Source organism: Ambystoma mexicanum, chromosome 1p, assembly GCF_040938575.1.
Source record: "Ambystoma mexicanum isolate Mex_15411 chromosome 1p, UKY_AmexF1_1, whole genome shotgun sequence".
NCBI classification, from domain to species: Eukaryota; Metazoa; Chordata; class Amphibia; order Caudata; family Ambystomatidae; genus Ambystoma; species Ambystoma mexicanum.
This window is the reverse complement of record NC_090921.1, coordinates 1128809153-1128821574: the sequence shown is the minus strand read 5'-3', so window position 1 is coordinate 1128821574 and position 12422 is coordinate 1128809153. Positions and strand designations below refer to the sequence as shown.

At 54.7% G+C, this 12422-nt stretch overlaps 1 protein-coding gene across 3 annotated transcripts in view; it reads left to right on the top strand.

The window, feature by feature from the left end:
- The window catches only part of MBTPS1 (membrane bound transcription factor peptidase, site 1), a 1184166-nt gene that overhangs the window by 693915 nt on the left and 477829 nt on the right, over positions 1–12422 (top strand). For all 3 annotated transcript variants that reach the window (XM_069604782.1, XM_069604783.1, XM_069604784.1), the window contains one exon: positions 6164–6315. In XM_069604782.1, the coding sequence (XP_069460883.1) occupies positions 6164–6315 (152 nt within the window). The remainder of the gene's footprint in view (positions 1–6163; positions 6316–12422) is intronic.

The following is a 12422-nucleotide window of genomic DNA, read 5'->3' as shown; positions in this document are numbered from 1 at the left end:
TCGGTATAGAAAAAATCAGTATCAGTTTCGTTTCTGATCTGTCTTTCTCAGTAGTAACCAATCACTGGTCTCTGGGTCATACTGCCCCCAGCCAATGACTGCCTTCTCCCTAAACCCCGTCCCTGGCAGCCATCCTCAGATTTTTACAGCACGTTCAAGTGTCGGGAGTCCTCGTGCTTAGCTCTTGAGCTTTTGCTGCGTTTTCGTACTTTTTTCAGGAGATTTTCTAATTTTTTTGGTTAAATAGAGCCTCAAGCTCCACCGTTTCTACTTCCGATCAACACGGATCCGTTTCGGAGTTTCTACGCCCCTCAAGGGTGAAGACTTCGTCGAGTTACGCTTTTGGAGGATTCCAGAAGTTCCGAGGCCTACCCCGGACATGGCCCAGGAGAAAGGGAGCTCGACGCCCGGGAAGCTGTTCAGGACCTGCCCTGGATGCTAGCTTCAGAACTTTTTCAAGGAGAACGAGCATTCATTATGCCTCTACTGTCTCCATGAGGACAAGACGCACAAGGAAAAGGACTGCGCGTTTTGTGGGAACATGTCGGAGCGGACCATGAAGGATCGCCGCCTCCGTCTCGCCAACTGGCTGGAAGGTAAGAGGCACGCCATGCGAGAAGAAGAAAAAGAAGTCCGAGCGGTCTTCTAAGTCCTGTGAGGGTGCTCCAGGCGACGGGGGCCCAACAATAGGCTAAGCACCGTGAGTCCGCGGGCACCGGGAGCGCCGAACGGTCGGGCTCCTTGGCTGCCAGGCAGGGCGCATCCTCCCCGGCGCCATCGACCACGAGCCAACGCTCTGGCTCGGGTAAGAGGAAGTCCGAGAACCTGGCGAAGCTTCTGGAGAGGCCCCGGTCGATCTCGAAGATTCCGGCAGAGGGGGAGCGAGGCTCAGACCCTCCCCCCAAGGTGAAGGCCCTAGGCGTACAGAAGGTGACGTTGGCCTTAATTCACCCTGCTAAGACCTCGATTGAGGATGTCACCCTGGCTCAGCCTGTGGAGGCTACACCAGTGGAGGTGCCCTCAGGTACCAGAGTCTCCCTGCCACCGCGGAGGGAGTCGTCTTTCAGGCCCACCGAGAAGACCCCCACAAAGTCCTCGTTTGAAAGGGTGGGGGAGGGGTTGGTGGCCGTCGTGGATACGGACACGACCTCTGAAGAGGAGCTCATCCAAGTCGTGGAGGAGGCCCAGCCCATCGGGAGGGATCCCGACGAGGGTGACGGTGACGCAGACGAGGCTCCTCAAGAGCCCTCGCTCCCGTCGTTTCCGGCGCCGCAGGAGACCTCGGCGGCCATTTTGTCAGCCATCTAGTCCTTATGCTCGGAGATAAGGACTAGGTTGCCCCTTGTCCCGACGGAGGTGCCTGAGCCAGTCCCGATGGAGGAACCGGAGCCAGGACCTTCGGAGAGCCCACCACCTAAGAGGAGGATGATGCATCCTAGGCCTCCTCTCCCGCCTCTGCGGCCTTCTCTGCCCTCCCCCGGTCCACTACCCACGGGGATGATACAGGCATGGACACGACTACGACGGGTACGGATGATGACGGAGGCGACAACGGGACATGTCGCCCCCTGCCCGGGCATCCCCGCCCAACGAGATTGGATCCTTCCATACAATGATTTCAAGGGCATCAGAGCTCTTCCAGCTCTGCCCCGAGGAAAAGGAGGGGTTCCTTTACCAGCGGCGCAAGGCTAAAAGGAAGACGGTCCTCGCCGTACCGCTTCTTGATGACATCTGGGACGAGGGGCTCGCCCTCCTCAAGAACCCTGCCACGGCTCCAGCGAAGAGGGACCGGTACGAGAAGAAGTACCGGGTCCCCGACGCTGCCCCCTTGTGCCTTAGGGCGCAACCTACCCCGGACTCGGTTGTTTCGGCAGCGGCCAAGAAGAAAGGTGGGGGGGCATCGGCCTCGACTTCAACCTCCCCTCCGGACGGCGAGGGTAGGAAGCTGGATGCGATGGGACGACGGGTCATCTCATCTGCAGCGACGACCATCAAGGCGGCCAACGCCCTGGCCATCGTAGCCCGCTACGACAGGGAGTTGTGGTTCAAGATCACCCCTCTGTTGGACTTCCTTCTGGATGCCAAGAGGGCTGAGGCCCTGGAAATCTTGCAGCAAGGTGAGATTGCCTCGGACCACGCCATTACGGTGGCTACGGACATCGCCGACACCGGTTTCCGTCAGTTGGGCAACAGCGTTTGCCTGAGACGACGAGGATGGCTCAAGGCGACGGATTTCCACCAGGACGTTCAGACCAAGGTTTTGGACATGCCTTTCGATGGGAACAACCTTTTTGGCATGGCGGTTGATGAATCCCTTCAGGCGATCAAGACGGACACGGAGACGGCCCGTGCACTGGGTGTGCTCCAACAGCGACGGCCGTCCTTTCGGAGCTCTGGAGGCAGACAGGGTGCCTCCAAAGGAGCCGGCTGCAGCTCCTCTACATACCGTCAAGCGGCAAGGTCTTCGCAGGAGGCCTACAGGGGACGCGGCAAGTCAGGTGAATCCCGCCGTCGTCGCCAAGGTGGTCAAGGAGGCAAAGCAGCCTCCAAGCAAGATTGAACCAACCGTCGGGTCGGGCCCCCGCCGAAGCACCCCGGTGGGAGGCCGGCTGACGAAGTTCGTCGGCGTGTGGGAGTCCATCTCCACCGACCTTTGGGTGCTGGCCGCCCTGGCCCTGGGGCACGCCCTCGAGTTCCAGAAGAGGTGCCCCCGCATTCCTCCCATGGCCAGGAAGGAAAATCACATCCCTCAACTGCTGTTGGAAGTAAGGGTGATGCTCAGGAAAGGTGCCATCGAGCTCGTCCCGAAGAGGCTTCGGGGCTCCGGAGTTTACTCAAGATACTTCCTCGTGAAGAAGACCGGAGGATGGCGTCCCATCCTGGACCTGCGACGACTAAACAAATACATCAAGGCACAGAAGTTCCGGATGGTCACCCTCCAGCACGTGCTGGGACATCTGGAGGAGGGCGATTTCCTTTCGTCGTTGGACTTGCAGGATGCTTACTTCCACATCCCTATTCTAAAGAGACACCGAAAGTTCCTCAGGTTCGTGGTCAAATGGCGGCACTACCAGTTCAAGGCCCTCCCGTTCGGATTAAAATTGGCGCCCAGGGTGTTCACCAAGTGCCTAGCACCGGTGGCGGCGCGGCTGCGCCGGCAGGGGATCCACGTCTACCCCTACCTGGACGACTGGCTTATACGGGCAAGGACAAGGGAGCTCGCCGTGGAACACACTGCGAAGACCGTCCAGCTGCTCACGGACCTGGGGTTCTCCATCAACTTTCCAAAATCCCACCTGGTCCCGTCGCAAGTCGCCCTGTTTCTGGGAGCACAGCTCGACACAGTGGCGCGGCAGGCCTCACCATCGGAGGAAAGGATAAGGACCATCCTAGGAAAGGTGCAACGTCTGCTGGCCACGGACGTCGCCAGAGTGAGGTCGATCAAGTCCCTCTCAGAATAATGTCCTCCTGCATTTATCTGGTGCTCCAGTGCAGACTTCGGATTCGGCCCTTGCAAGAATTCCTCGACGCCCACTGGATCCAGACGACGGGCAGCTTCGAGGACAGGATCCCGCTCGACGAAGCGTTCCGTCGGGCGATACGATGGTGGGGTGTCCGCGCTCATCTGACAGCGGGAACAGGTTTCCTAGCCCCGGCCCACCAGTTGACGGTGACGACGGATGCCTCCCTGGAAGGTTGGGGAGCGCACACCGGGGGTCTCCACTCGAGAGGCCTTTGGCTCCTGGAGGAGAAGACTCTCCACATCACATCGTGGAGCTCTGCGCAGTGTTCTGGGCCCTCAGGTCCTTCCTTCCGTCCCTCAAAGGCAAGGTGGTGAGGATCTTCACCGACAACACCACCACGATGTTTTACATTCGGAAGCAGGGCAGAACCAGATCCCCTGCCCTATCCAAGTAAGCCCAGGATCTGTGGCATTGGGCCATCGCCCCAGGGATGTTTCTGGTACCCTTTCATCTGGCAGGGATAAAAAACACCATTGCCGATTCACTCAGCAGAGATCTGCGCTCGTGCCACGAGTGGGAACTGCGCCAGGATCATGTGGACCGACTCTTCCGGCGATGGGGCAAACCCCAGATCGATCTCTTTGCGACGTCGGCGAACTCCAAGTGCCGGAGGTTCGCCAGCAGGTTTCCCCAACCGAGGAGCATGTGCGATGCTTTCTGGTTCCCCTGGGACGGCCTGTTCCTTTATGCATTCCTGCCGTTGCTACTCCGGCTCGTCAACCAGCTCAAGAGGTCCCAGTGCAGGATGATCCTCGTCGCACCGGCGTGGCCGAGGCAGATCTGGTTCCCGGACCTTATGGACTTGTCAGCGTCCACACCAGTCAAGCTGCCGACGGACGCGGATCTTCTCTCCAGAGAAGGAGGCGCCATTCTTCATCACGAACCAGAGTCGCTGAACTTGCAGGCCTGGCTCCTGCAGCACTAGAGTTTGGAGGATACGACATCCCGGTCGACTGCAGAGAGGTTCTTGCAAAGGCCAGGGCATCCTCAACTCTCAAGTGCTACGGACATAAATGGAAGAGGTTCTCTGCCTGGTGCCGTGCACAGAAGATTAACCCTCTGCGGATTACGGCCCCCCAAGTATTGCTGTACCTACTGTCTTTGGCCAAGGCTGGCCTATCTCACGCTTCCATCAAGGTACATCTGGCTGCCGTCTCACGTTACACCAGAACTACAGGACAGGCGTCCTTGTGGTCTCGTCTGGTGAAGGAATTTATGAAAGGACTGTTCCGATCATTCCCGCCGGTGAAGGCCCCTGCCCCGGCGTGGGAGCTCAACGTGGTGCTGACCAGGCTCATGGGGGCCCCATTCGAGCCTATGCATTCAGTGCCGTTGAAGTTTCTGTCGTGTAAGACAGCATTCCTCGTGGCCATCACCTCTGCATGACGAGTGGGAGAGATCCAGGCCCTGTCTTGCAAGCTTCCATACTTGACTTTTCACGACACGAGGGTGGTGCGGAGGACGCACCCCTCCTTCATGCCCAAGGTGCCGTCGGACTTCCACGTCAACGAGCCCTTGGTGTTGCCAGTTTTCTTCCCGTCGCCGGCTGAGAGGACTTTGCACTTGCTGGATGTAGCTAGAGCGCTGAAGTTCTACGTGGACCGCACAAAGAGTTTTCGGAAGACATCACAGCGGTTTGTGAACTTTGGACCTGTGAATCAAGGGAAGGCTCTCTCGAAGACTTCCATTTCCAGATGGCTATCCGGCTGCATCATGCACTGTCACCGGTTGGCAAACCGACCGTTGCCGGGCCGTCCAAGGGCCCATTCGACCAGAGCGATCGCTGCTACTACGGCGTTCCTGTCTGGTGTGCCCCTGCTCGACATCTGCAGGGCTGCTACGTGGAGGTCAACGCACACCTTCACGAGATTCTACTGCGTCGACCGGGATTCCAGGGAGGAGTCCAGAGTCGGCCAGGCAGTGCTGCATAACCTGTTCGCCTAAGGTGAGCCTGGTGAGGAGGTAAGAGTGAATTAATGTTGAGTTGTTGTATTGCTTCATATTGAGCCTTTTGCCACCTCCCGTGGTTGTGCATGTGTATACTGCTATGTATTCTTATATTCATGAGCATGTGAATCCATGCCAGACCCCATGCTGGAGAAGGAACAAGTTACTTGCCTGTAACTGTTGTTCTCCAGCATGGGTCTGGCATGGATTCACATGCGAACCCTCCCGCCTACCCCTCTGCGGCTCTTCACTTGGTCATACTGCCACTTCACGTGCTACCAAATCTGAGGATGGCTGCCAGGGGTGGGGCTTGGGGAGAAGGCAGTCATTGGCTGGGGGCAGTATGACCCAGAGACCAGTGATTGGTTACTATTGAGAAAGACTAATCAGAAACGAAACTGATACTGATTTTTTCTATACCGAGGATTCCCGGCCTGACGACGGGGAATATTCATGAGCATGTGAATCCATGCCAGACCCATGCTGGAGAACAACAGTTACAGGTAAGTAACTTGTTCCTAACTCTCCCCCCAAGCTCGCAGAATAAAACCTTATCTGTATCATTTTTTGGAAATCACTGAAGACCTGGTCTTGGTCATTTAAGTATTGTCTTCATGGGAGTTTGTATTCTGTTTTGTACTGCATGTTAACTTTTTTTGCTGTTTTGATCTGTGGATGTGCCTATCTTTTAGGAACTTCCTGGAGGCTATGGCAGGTTGAAGCCCGACATTGTTACCTATGGTTCGGGAGTGCGAGGATCTGGCATGAAAGATGGTTGCCGCTCTCTTTCTGGGACCAGTGTGGCGTCTCCTGTTGTGGCAGGTGCCGTCACTTTGCTAGTAAGGTGAGCAATCAACTGCACTTGTAGTTACTGAACTGCTTTCATGAGATTCAGTTCCTCATTACACTGAATGCCAGCCCCACAAGGACATGTGAGAATGGAAGCATGGAGTCAAGAGATGGATGCTGGCCTGAGGTTTGATTTAAGTTTGTGTCCCATTTTCTAGCTGTTTTCATGGTGATTTCCTCAGGTCTTTCAATGAGAGCACATTGAGACGGCAGTTTTCTGTGTTTGTGCTGGACCTGTAAAGGTGTAGGAGGAGGCTGACACACCTATCTAGCATATACGTGGGAATATACGTTTATTGTATGAAAAAAATAAAGGGAAAGAAAACCCTCCTCCCCCTAACTCTAGGAGTAATTTCCCTACCTCAACTAAAATGCTAAGGATTCAGTCGGGATGTCTGTGTAAAGCAAAAGTCCACCATCCTGTGTTAACCTTGCTTCTTGTTAGTGAGATATATCATTATTGTGCTTCATCCCCTCTCCTAGTGAGAACCCCAGAACGTTTTGCTGGATTTCTGGAAATGTTTCATTTAAGCCTGAATGAGTTGGAGCCTTTTTTTTTCTCATTCAATCTTAATGGGCTCCATCTTTTGGAACTCTATTCTTTGTATTCTACCTGTACTATGGAGTCTGTCTGATCCATAGCTCTTAAAGGCATCTGTGTTTTACTACTGCAGCACACAGCTCCTTATGGACAGTGATGCTGGGGTCCCTTAGGGTCCTCCTTTAAGATTGTGGTTCCTATATCCTTAAGTTAACTACAGTGCTTAAGGATAGAGGGATGCTTAGGGTCGCTCCAAAAACTCTATAGTCTGAGAGATTGGCACACCCCACCTTCAGTGGAGTGCCAAATGGATACTTAGTATCCCCCTTCTCTCTGCTCCTGTGGCTTTTTAGACACATACACAATCACCTAGTTTTTTTTTTTAAACATTTTTATTTTGAAAACAAATAAACAATACAAACCAAACTTGCAGCATTATTTACAATAAACTCGTGAACATCAATTAACGCTCATTACTGCTCCCCAAATCCCCCCCAACTTGCCCCCCCCAAGAGCCTATTTGCATTTCTGGTTCTGTATCCGCTGCGTGTGGCTGGGTATCGCTTCCTTCCGAAGCTGCAGGATCCACTACTGTGCCAAACAGTCCTGTTGTTAACATTCTCCAAGCCATCAGGTTACCCACATCTTCTTCCCCGCACTTGCTACATGCCTCCTGCCACACCACCGTTTCAGCCTCTGCCCATTTTTGCAAATCCCGCCACCATACCTCTACCCGTGGCTTGTGGCATTGCTTCCAGCCCATAGCTATCCTTCTTTTAGCAAGCACATATGCCAGGTCCCTCAGTTTCCCAAGGTGTTTAGTGTTCCGTGGTCTGGGAAACCCTCCCAACAGGCAGGCCCAGGCTGTATCTATGTTGAGCGAGACCCCTTTATCCGCTAGTTTCCGTGCCACTTCCCCCCAAAAAGCTTCAATCACTGGGCAAGACCAGAACATGTGTGTCATATCTGCGTTTTCCTCATCGCATTTTGGGCATGCTTGTCTTCCTGCGTTTGCAAACTTAGATATTCTCTTCGAGGTCATATAGGCTCTATGCGTTATGTATAACTGTATCTGCTGCAATCTAGCATTTCTGGACACTTTCTTGTGGTATCCTATAGCACGTTCCCACATTCCATCGGTCATCTGTGCCCCCACCTCCGCTTCCCAGTCCAGCCTCAGGTGAGTCAAATCCTTCCCCACCCGGGTCATCACCATCTCATACAGTCTAGAGATCTTGTGCCCTCCTTCTGATATATCATATATTGTTCCCATTCGAACGTCTGGTTCTTCCGCCAGTACAATCTCTGGCCAGATTTTGCGAATAGTCTGCACTAGCCTACGATACGTGACATATTGGCCTCCATGCAGGCCTGTCTCTTCTCCCAGTTCTTCGAACTCTTTAATAGCCCCTTCTTGCCATATGTCTCCCAATGTGACCAGCCCAACCGATTCCCAATAGGTCCTGATTATCATCCTGAGCTGGTTGTCTTCCCTAGCTAAGGCAACTAGTGGCACCTGTGGGGAACACGGGCATGGGTTCTCCATCAGTTGACAAACTCTGTGCCACATCTTCCACCCAAGCAAAAGCATACCCGGGCGTTCTTTCATTTCAAGTCTAGTCACCCAGATAATCTCATTTAGGTAAAACGGGGTGCAGTCCTGCCCAAACAGCCTAGATTCAGGAGTTTCTTCATCAGAGAGCCATTTGGTTACATATTGCAACTGGCTGGCTACATAATAGGCCTCAAAGTTCGGCAGCTTGATGCCCCCTCTATCATGGAAGTTCTGTATCTTCCATAGCGCCACTCTATTGCGAGTGCCGTGCCACAGGAAGTCCCTACACATGCTGTTCAGTTTGACAAAAAACTTTTTGGGTATCAAGTATGGTATATTACTTAAGAAATGTAACAGCCTAGGCAGGCCCACCATTTTGAACATCGCCCCCCGTCCCATCATCGCCAACAATCACCTAGTTATGGCTAGTCACAGTGACGTCTTCTACCAACTATTGTCTATTTTGTATACTGCAGGTTATGTCCATAGCCTTGGTAGTGCACAATATGGACACCAAAGTACCAACCTGGCGCCTCCCTTCTTTTTTCACCATTACTAACATGGTTGTTCTTTTTTAGCCATTCTGTGTGTGTGTTTTGCCTTAGGCGGGAACCAGTAAGTATCCCTGCCTCGGCTCCAGAGTGTCTGGGCAGGCAGGAAGTGGGGAAGGAGTCTTCCACCCCCTGCCCTTTGTCTGCCAGAGTGCCTGAATATGACCAGCTCCCACAGTGGGGGGGGGGGGGGGTGGGGGAGTGGCTGTCCTGATTGGACAGCCAAAAGCCCCTTGTTAGGGAGAATTCTCCTTCTAGGGCTAATCACTGGTCTCTGGGTCATACTGCTCCCAGCCAATGACTGCCCTCTCCCTAAGCCCTGCCCCTGGCAGCCATCCTCAGATTTTTACCCATGTTCATGTTTTGGGAGTCCTCTTGCTATAGCTCTCGAGCTTTTACTGCGTTTTTGCGTTTTTTCAAGAGATTTATATATTTTTTTTCGGTCAATCGAGCCTCAAGCTCCACCGTTTCTACTTCCGATCAACGGGGACCCGTTTCGGAATTTTCTGTGCCCCTCAAGGGCGAAGTTTTCGTCAAGTTATGCTTCTTGGAGGATTCCAGAAGTTTCTGAGGCTTACCTCGTGGACATGGCCCAGGAGAAAGGAAGCTCGACACCCGGATCCAAGGTGTTTAGGAACTGCCCTGGATGCGGATTACAAAATGTGTTCAAGGAGGACGAGCATTTGATATGCCTCTACTGCCTTCACGGAGACAAAACGCACGTGGAGAAGGACTGTGCGTTTTGCATGAACATGACGGATCGGACTATGAGGGATCGTCGGACCCGTCTCGCCAACTGGCTGGAAGGAAAGAGCCCAGCAGGTGGGAAGAAGTCGTCCGAGCGGTCTTTTAAGTCCTGTGAGGGCGCTCCGGCGACAGGGGCCCAACTGCAAGCAAAGCACAGGGAGTCCGCGGGCACCTCGGCTGCCAGGCAGGGCGCACCTTCACCGGCTCCATCAACCACGAGGCAACGCTCTGGCTCGGGGAAGAGAATGTCTGAGAACCCGGCTAAGCTTCTGGAGAGGCCCCGGTCGATCTCGAAGGAACCAGCCGAGGGGGAGCGAGGCGGTGACCCTCCCCCCAAGGTGAAGCCCTCAAGCATGAAGGTGGTGAAGGCCTTGATTCACCCGGCTAAGGCCTCTGTCGAGGTAGTCGCAATGACCCTGGCGAACCTCGGGGCACAGAGTTTCCCTGCCACCGCAGAGGGAATCCTCTTTTCAGCCCATCGAGAAGACCCAGTGAAGACCCCGGTGGAAAAAGAGGGGGGGGGGCGCGGTAGCCGTTACGGACACCGACACAGCCTCCGAGGAGGAGCTAGTAGAAGTCGTGGAGGGCCCCAACAGGAAGCCGAGGCCCCTTCCCACGGGGGGAATCCCGACAAAGAAAGTGACGGTGGTGCCGACGAGGCTTCCGTGAGGGAGGAGCAACCATCGCGCCTGTCGCAACCCGAGCCACAGGACAACTCGGTGGCCATTTTGATGGCAATGCAAACCTTATGTACGGAGATGAGGACGAAATTGCCCCTACCCCCAACGGACGAACCAGCAGAACCGGGCTGTCAGGAAGCCCTCCAAACAAGGAGAGTTCATCCACCCCCGCCCTTCCAGCCCTCCCGGCCTTCTCAGCCTTTGTCTCCTTCCCCTATCCCTGGGGATGACACGGAAACAGATACAGCCACGACGGGGACGGATAATGATGACGGTGGTGATGACGGGACGGACCTCCCATCACCACCAGCTCGGGCCTCCCTGCCCGACGAAATTGGCTCCTTCCACGCCATGATTGCAGGGCATCCGAGCTTTTCCAGCTCTACCCCGACGAACAGAAGAAGGAAGGATTCCTCTACCAACGGCGCAAGGCCCAAAGGAAGATGGTCCTCGCTGTGCTGTTACTGGAGGACATCTGGGACGAGGGACTTGCTCTTCTGAGGAACCCGTCCACGGAACCTGCCAAGAGGGACTAGTACGAGAAGTTCCGGGTCCCCGATGCCGCTCCTTTGGGCACCACCGACCACAGATTCGGTCGTCTCGGCGGCAGCCTAGAAGAAAGCGGGGGGCATCGGCCTCAACTTTGACTTCCCCACCAGACGGCGAGGGAAAGAAACTGGACACCATGGGAGGAGTCGTTATGTCAGCGGCGACGACTATTAAGGCGGCCAACGCCCTAGCGATTGAGGCCCGCTACTTGTGGTACAAGATCGCCCCCCTTTTGGACTTCCTACTGGACGACAAGAGGGCAGAGGCCCTAGCGATCCTACAGGAAGGTGAGGTGGCATCGGACCATGCCATAACGGTAACCACGGACATTGCCGACACCGGTTTCCGCCAGATGGGCAACAGCGTTTGCCTTCCATGGCGGGGGTGGCTCAAGGCGATGGATTTCATCCAAGGTTTTGGACATGCTCTTCGACTGGCACAATCTGTTTGGGAAGACAGTGGATGACTCACTGCAGGCCATCAAGATCAACACAGAGACGGCTCAGGCCTTGGGAGTTCTGCAGCAATGACAGCCGCCCTTTTGGAACTCCGGAGGCAAGCAAGGTGCCTCCAAAGGATTCGGCGGCAGATCCTCATCGCAAGAAGCCTACAGGGGACGAGGCAAGTCAGGTGGATCTTGCCGTCGTCGCCAGGGAGGCCAAAGCGGCAAGGCCGCCGCCAAGCAGGACTGAACCGGCCGTTGTCTCGGGCCCCCACCGGAGCACCCCAGTGGTTGGCCGGCTGACGATGTTCGTCAGCGTGTGGGAGTCCATCTCCACCGACCGTTTGGTGCTGGATGCCCTGGCCCACGAGCACACTCTCGAATTTTTAAAGAAGTGCCCCCGCATTCCTCCCGTGGCCAGGAAGGAAAACCAAATCCCTCAACTGCTGTTAGAGGTAAGGGCGATGCTCAAGAAAGGAGTCATCGAGCTCGTCCCAAAGAGGCTTCGGGGCTCCAGAGTATACTCAAGATACTTCCTGTCCAAGAAGACAGGAGGATGGTGTCCCATCCTGGACCTGTGTCGACTAAACAAATGCATCAAGGCACAGAAGTTCCGGATGGTCACCCTCCAGCACGTGCTGGGCCAGCTGGAGGAAGGCGACTTCCTATCGTCGTTGGATTTGGAGGATGCCTACTTTCACATCCCCATTCTGAAAGGACACCGAAAGTTTCTCAGGTTCGTAGTCCAAGGACGGCACTACCAGTTCAAGGCCCTCCCATTCGGATTGAAGTCGGCGCCCAGGGTATTCACCAACTGCCTAGTGATGTATCCTGCCTCCTGCAGGATCTACCCTGAGCCAGTAATAACAAGGAGCAGGAACCAGGCTGACTCAGGTATGTAGAAAGTAGAAACACGCTTTATTGTCTTAGTTACAGGTTCAGTATAGAAGTTAGGAGAGAGAGATCATTAGTAGCTTCTTCCCTGGTTCCCTGCCCAGCTCCAAGTCCTTAACCGTCTCCTTTGGAATCCCCAGGTG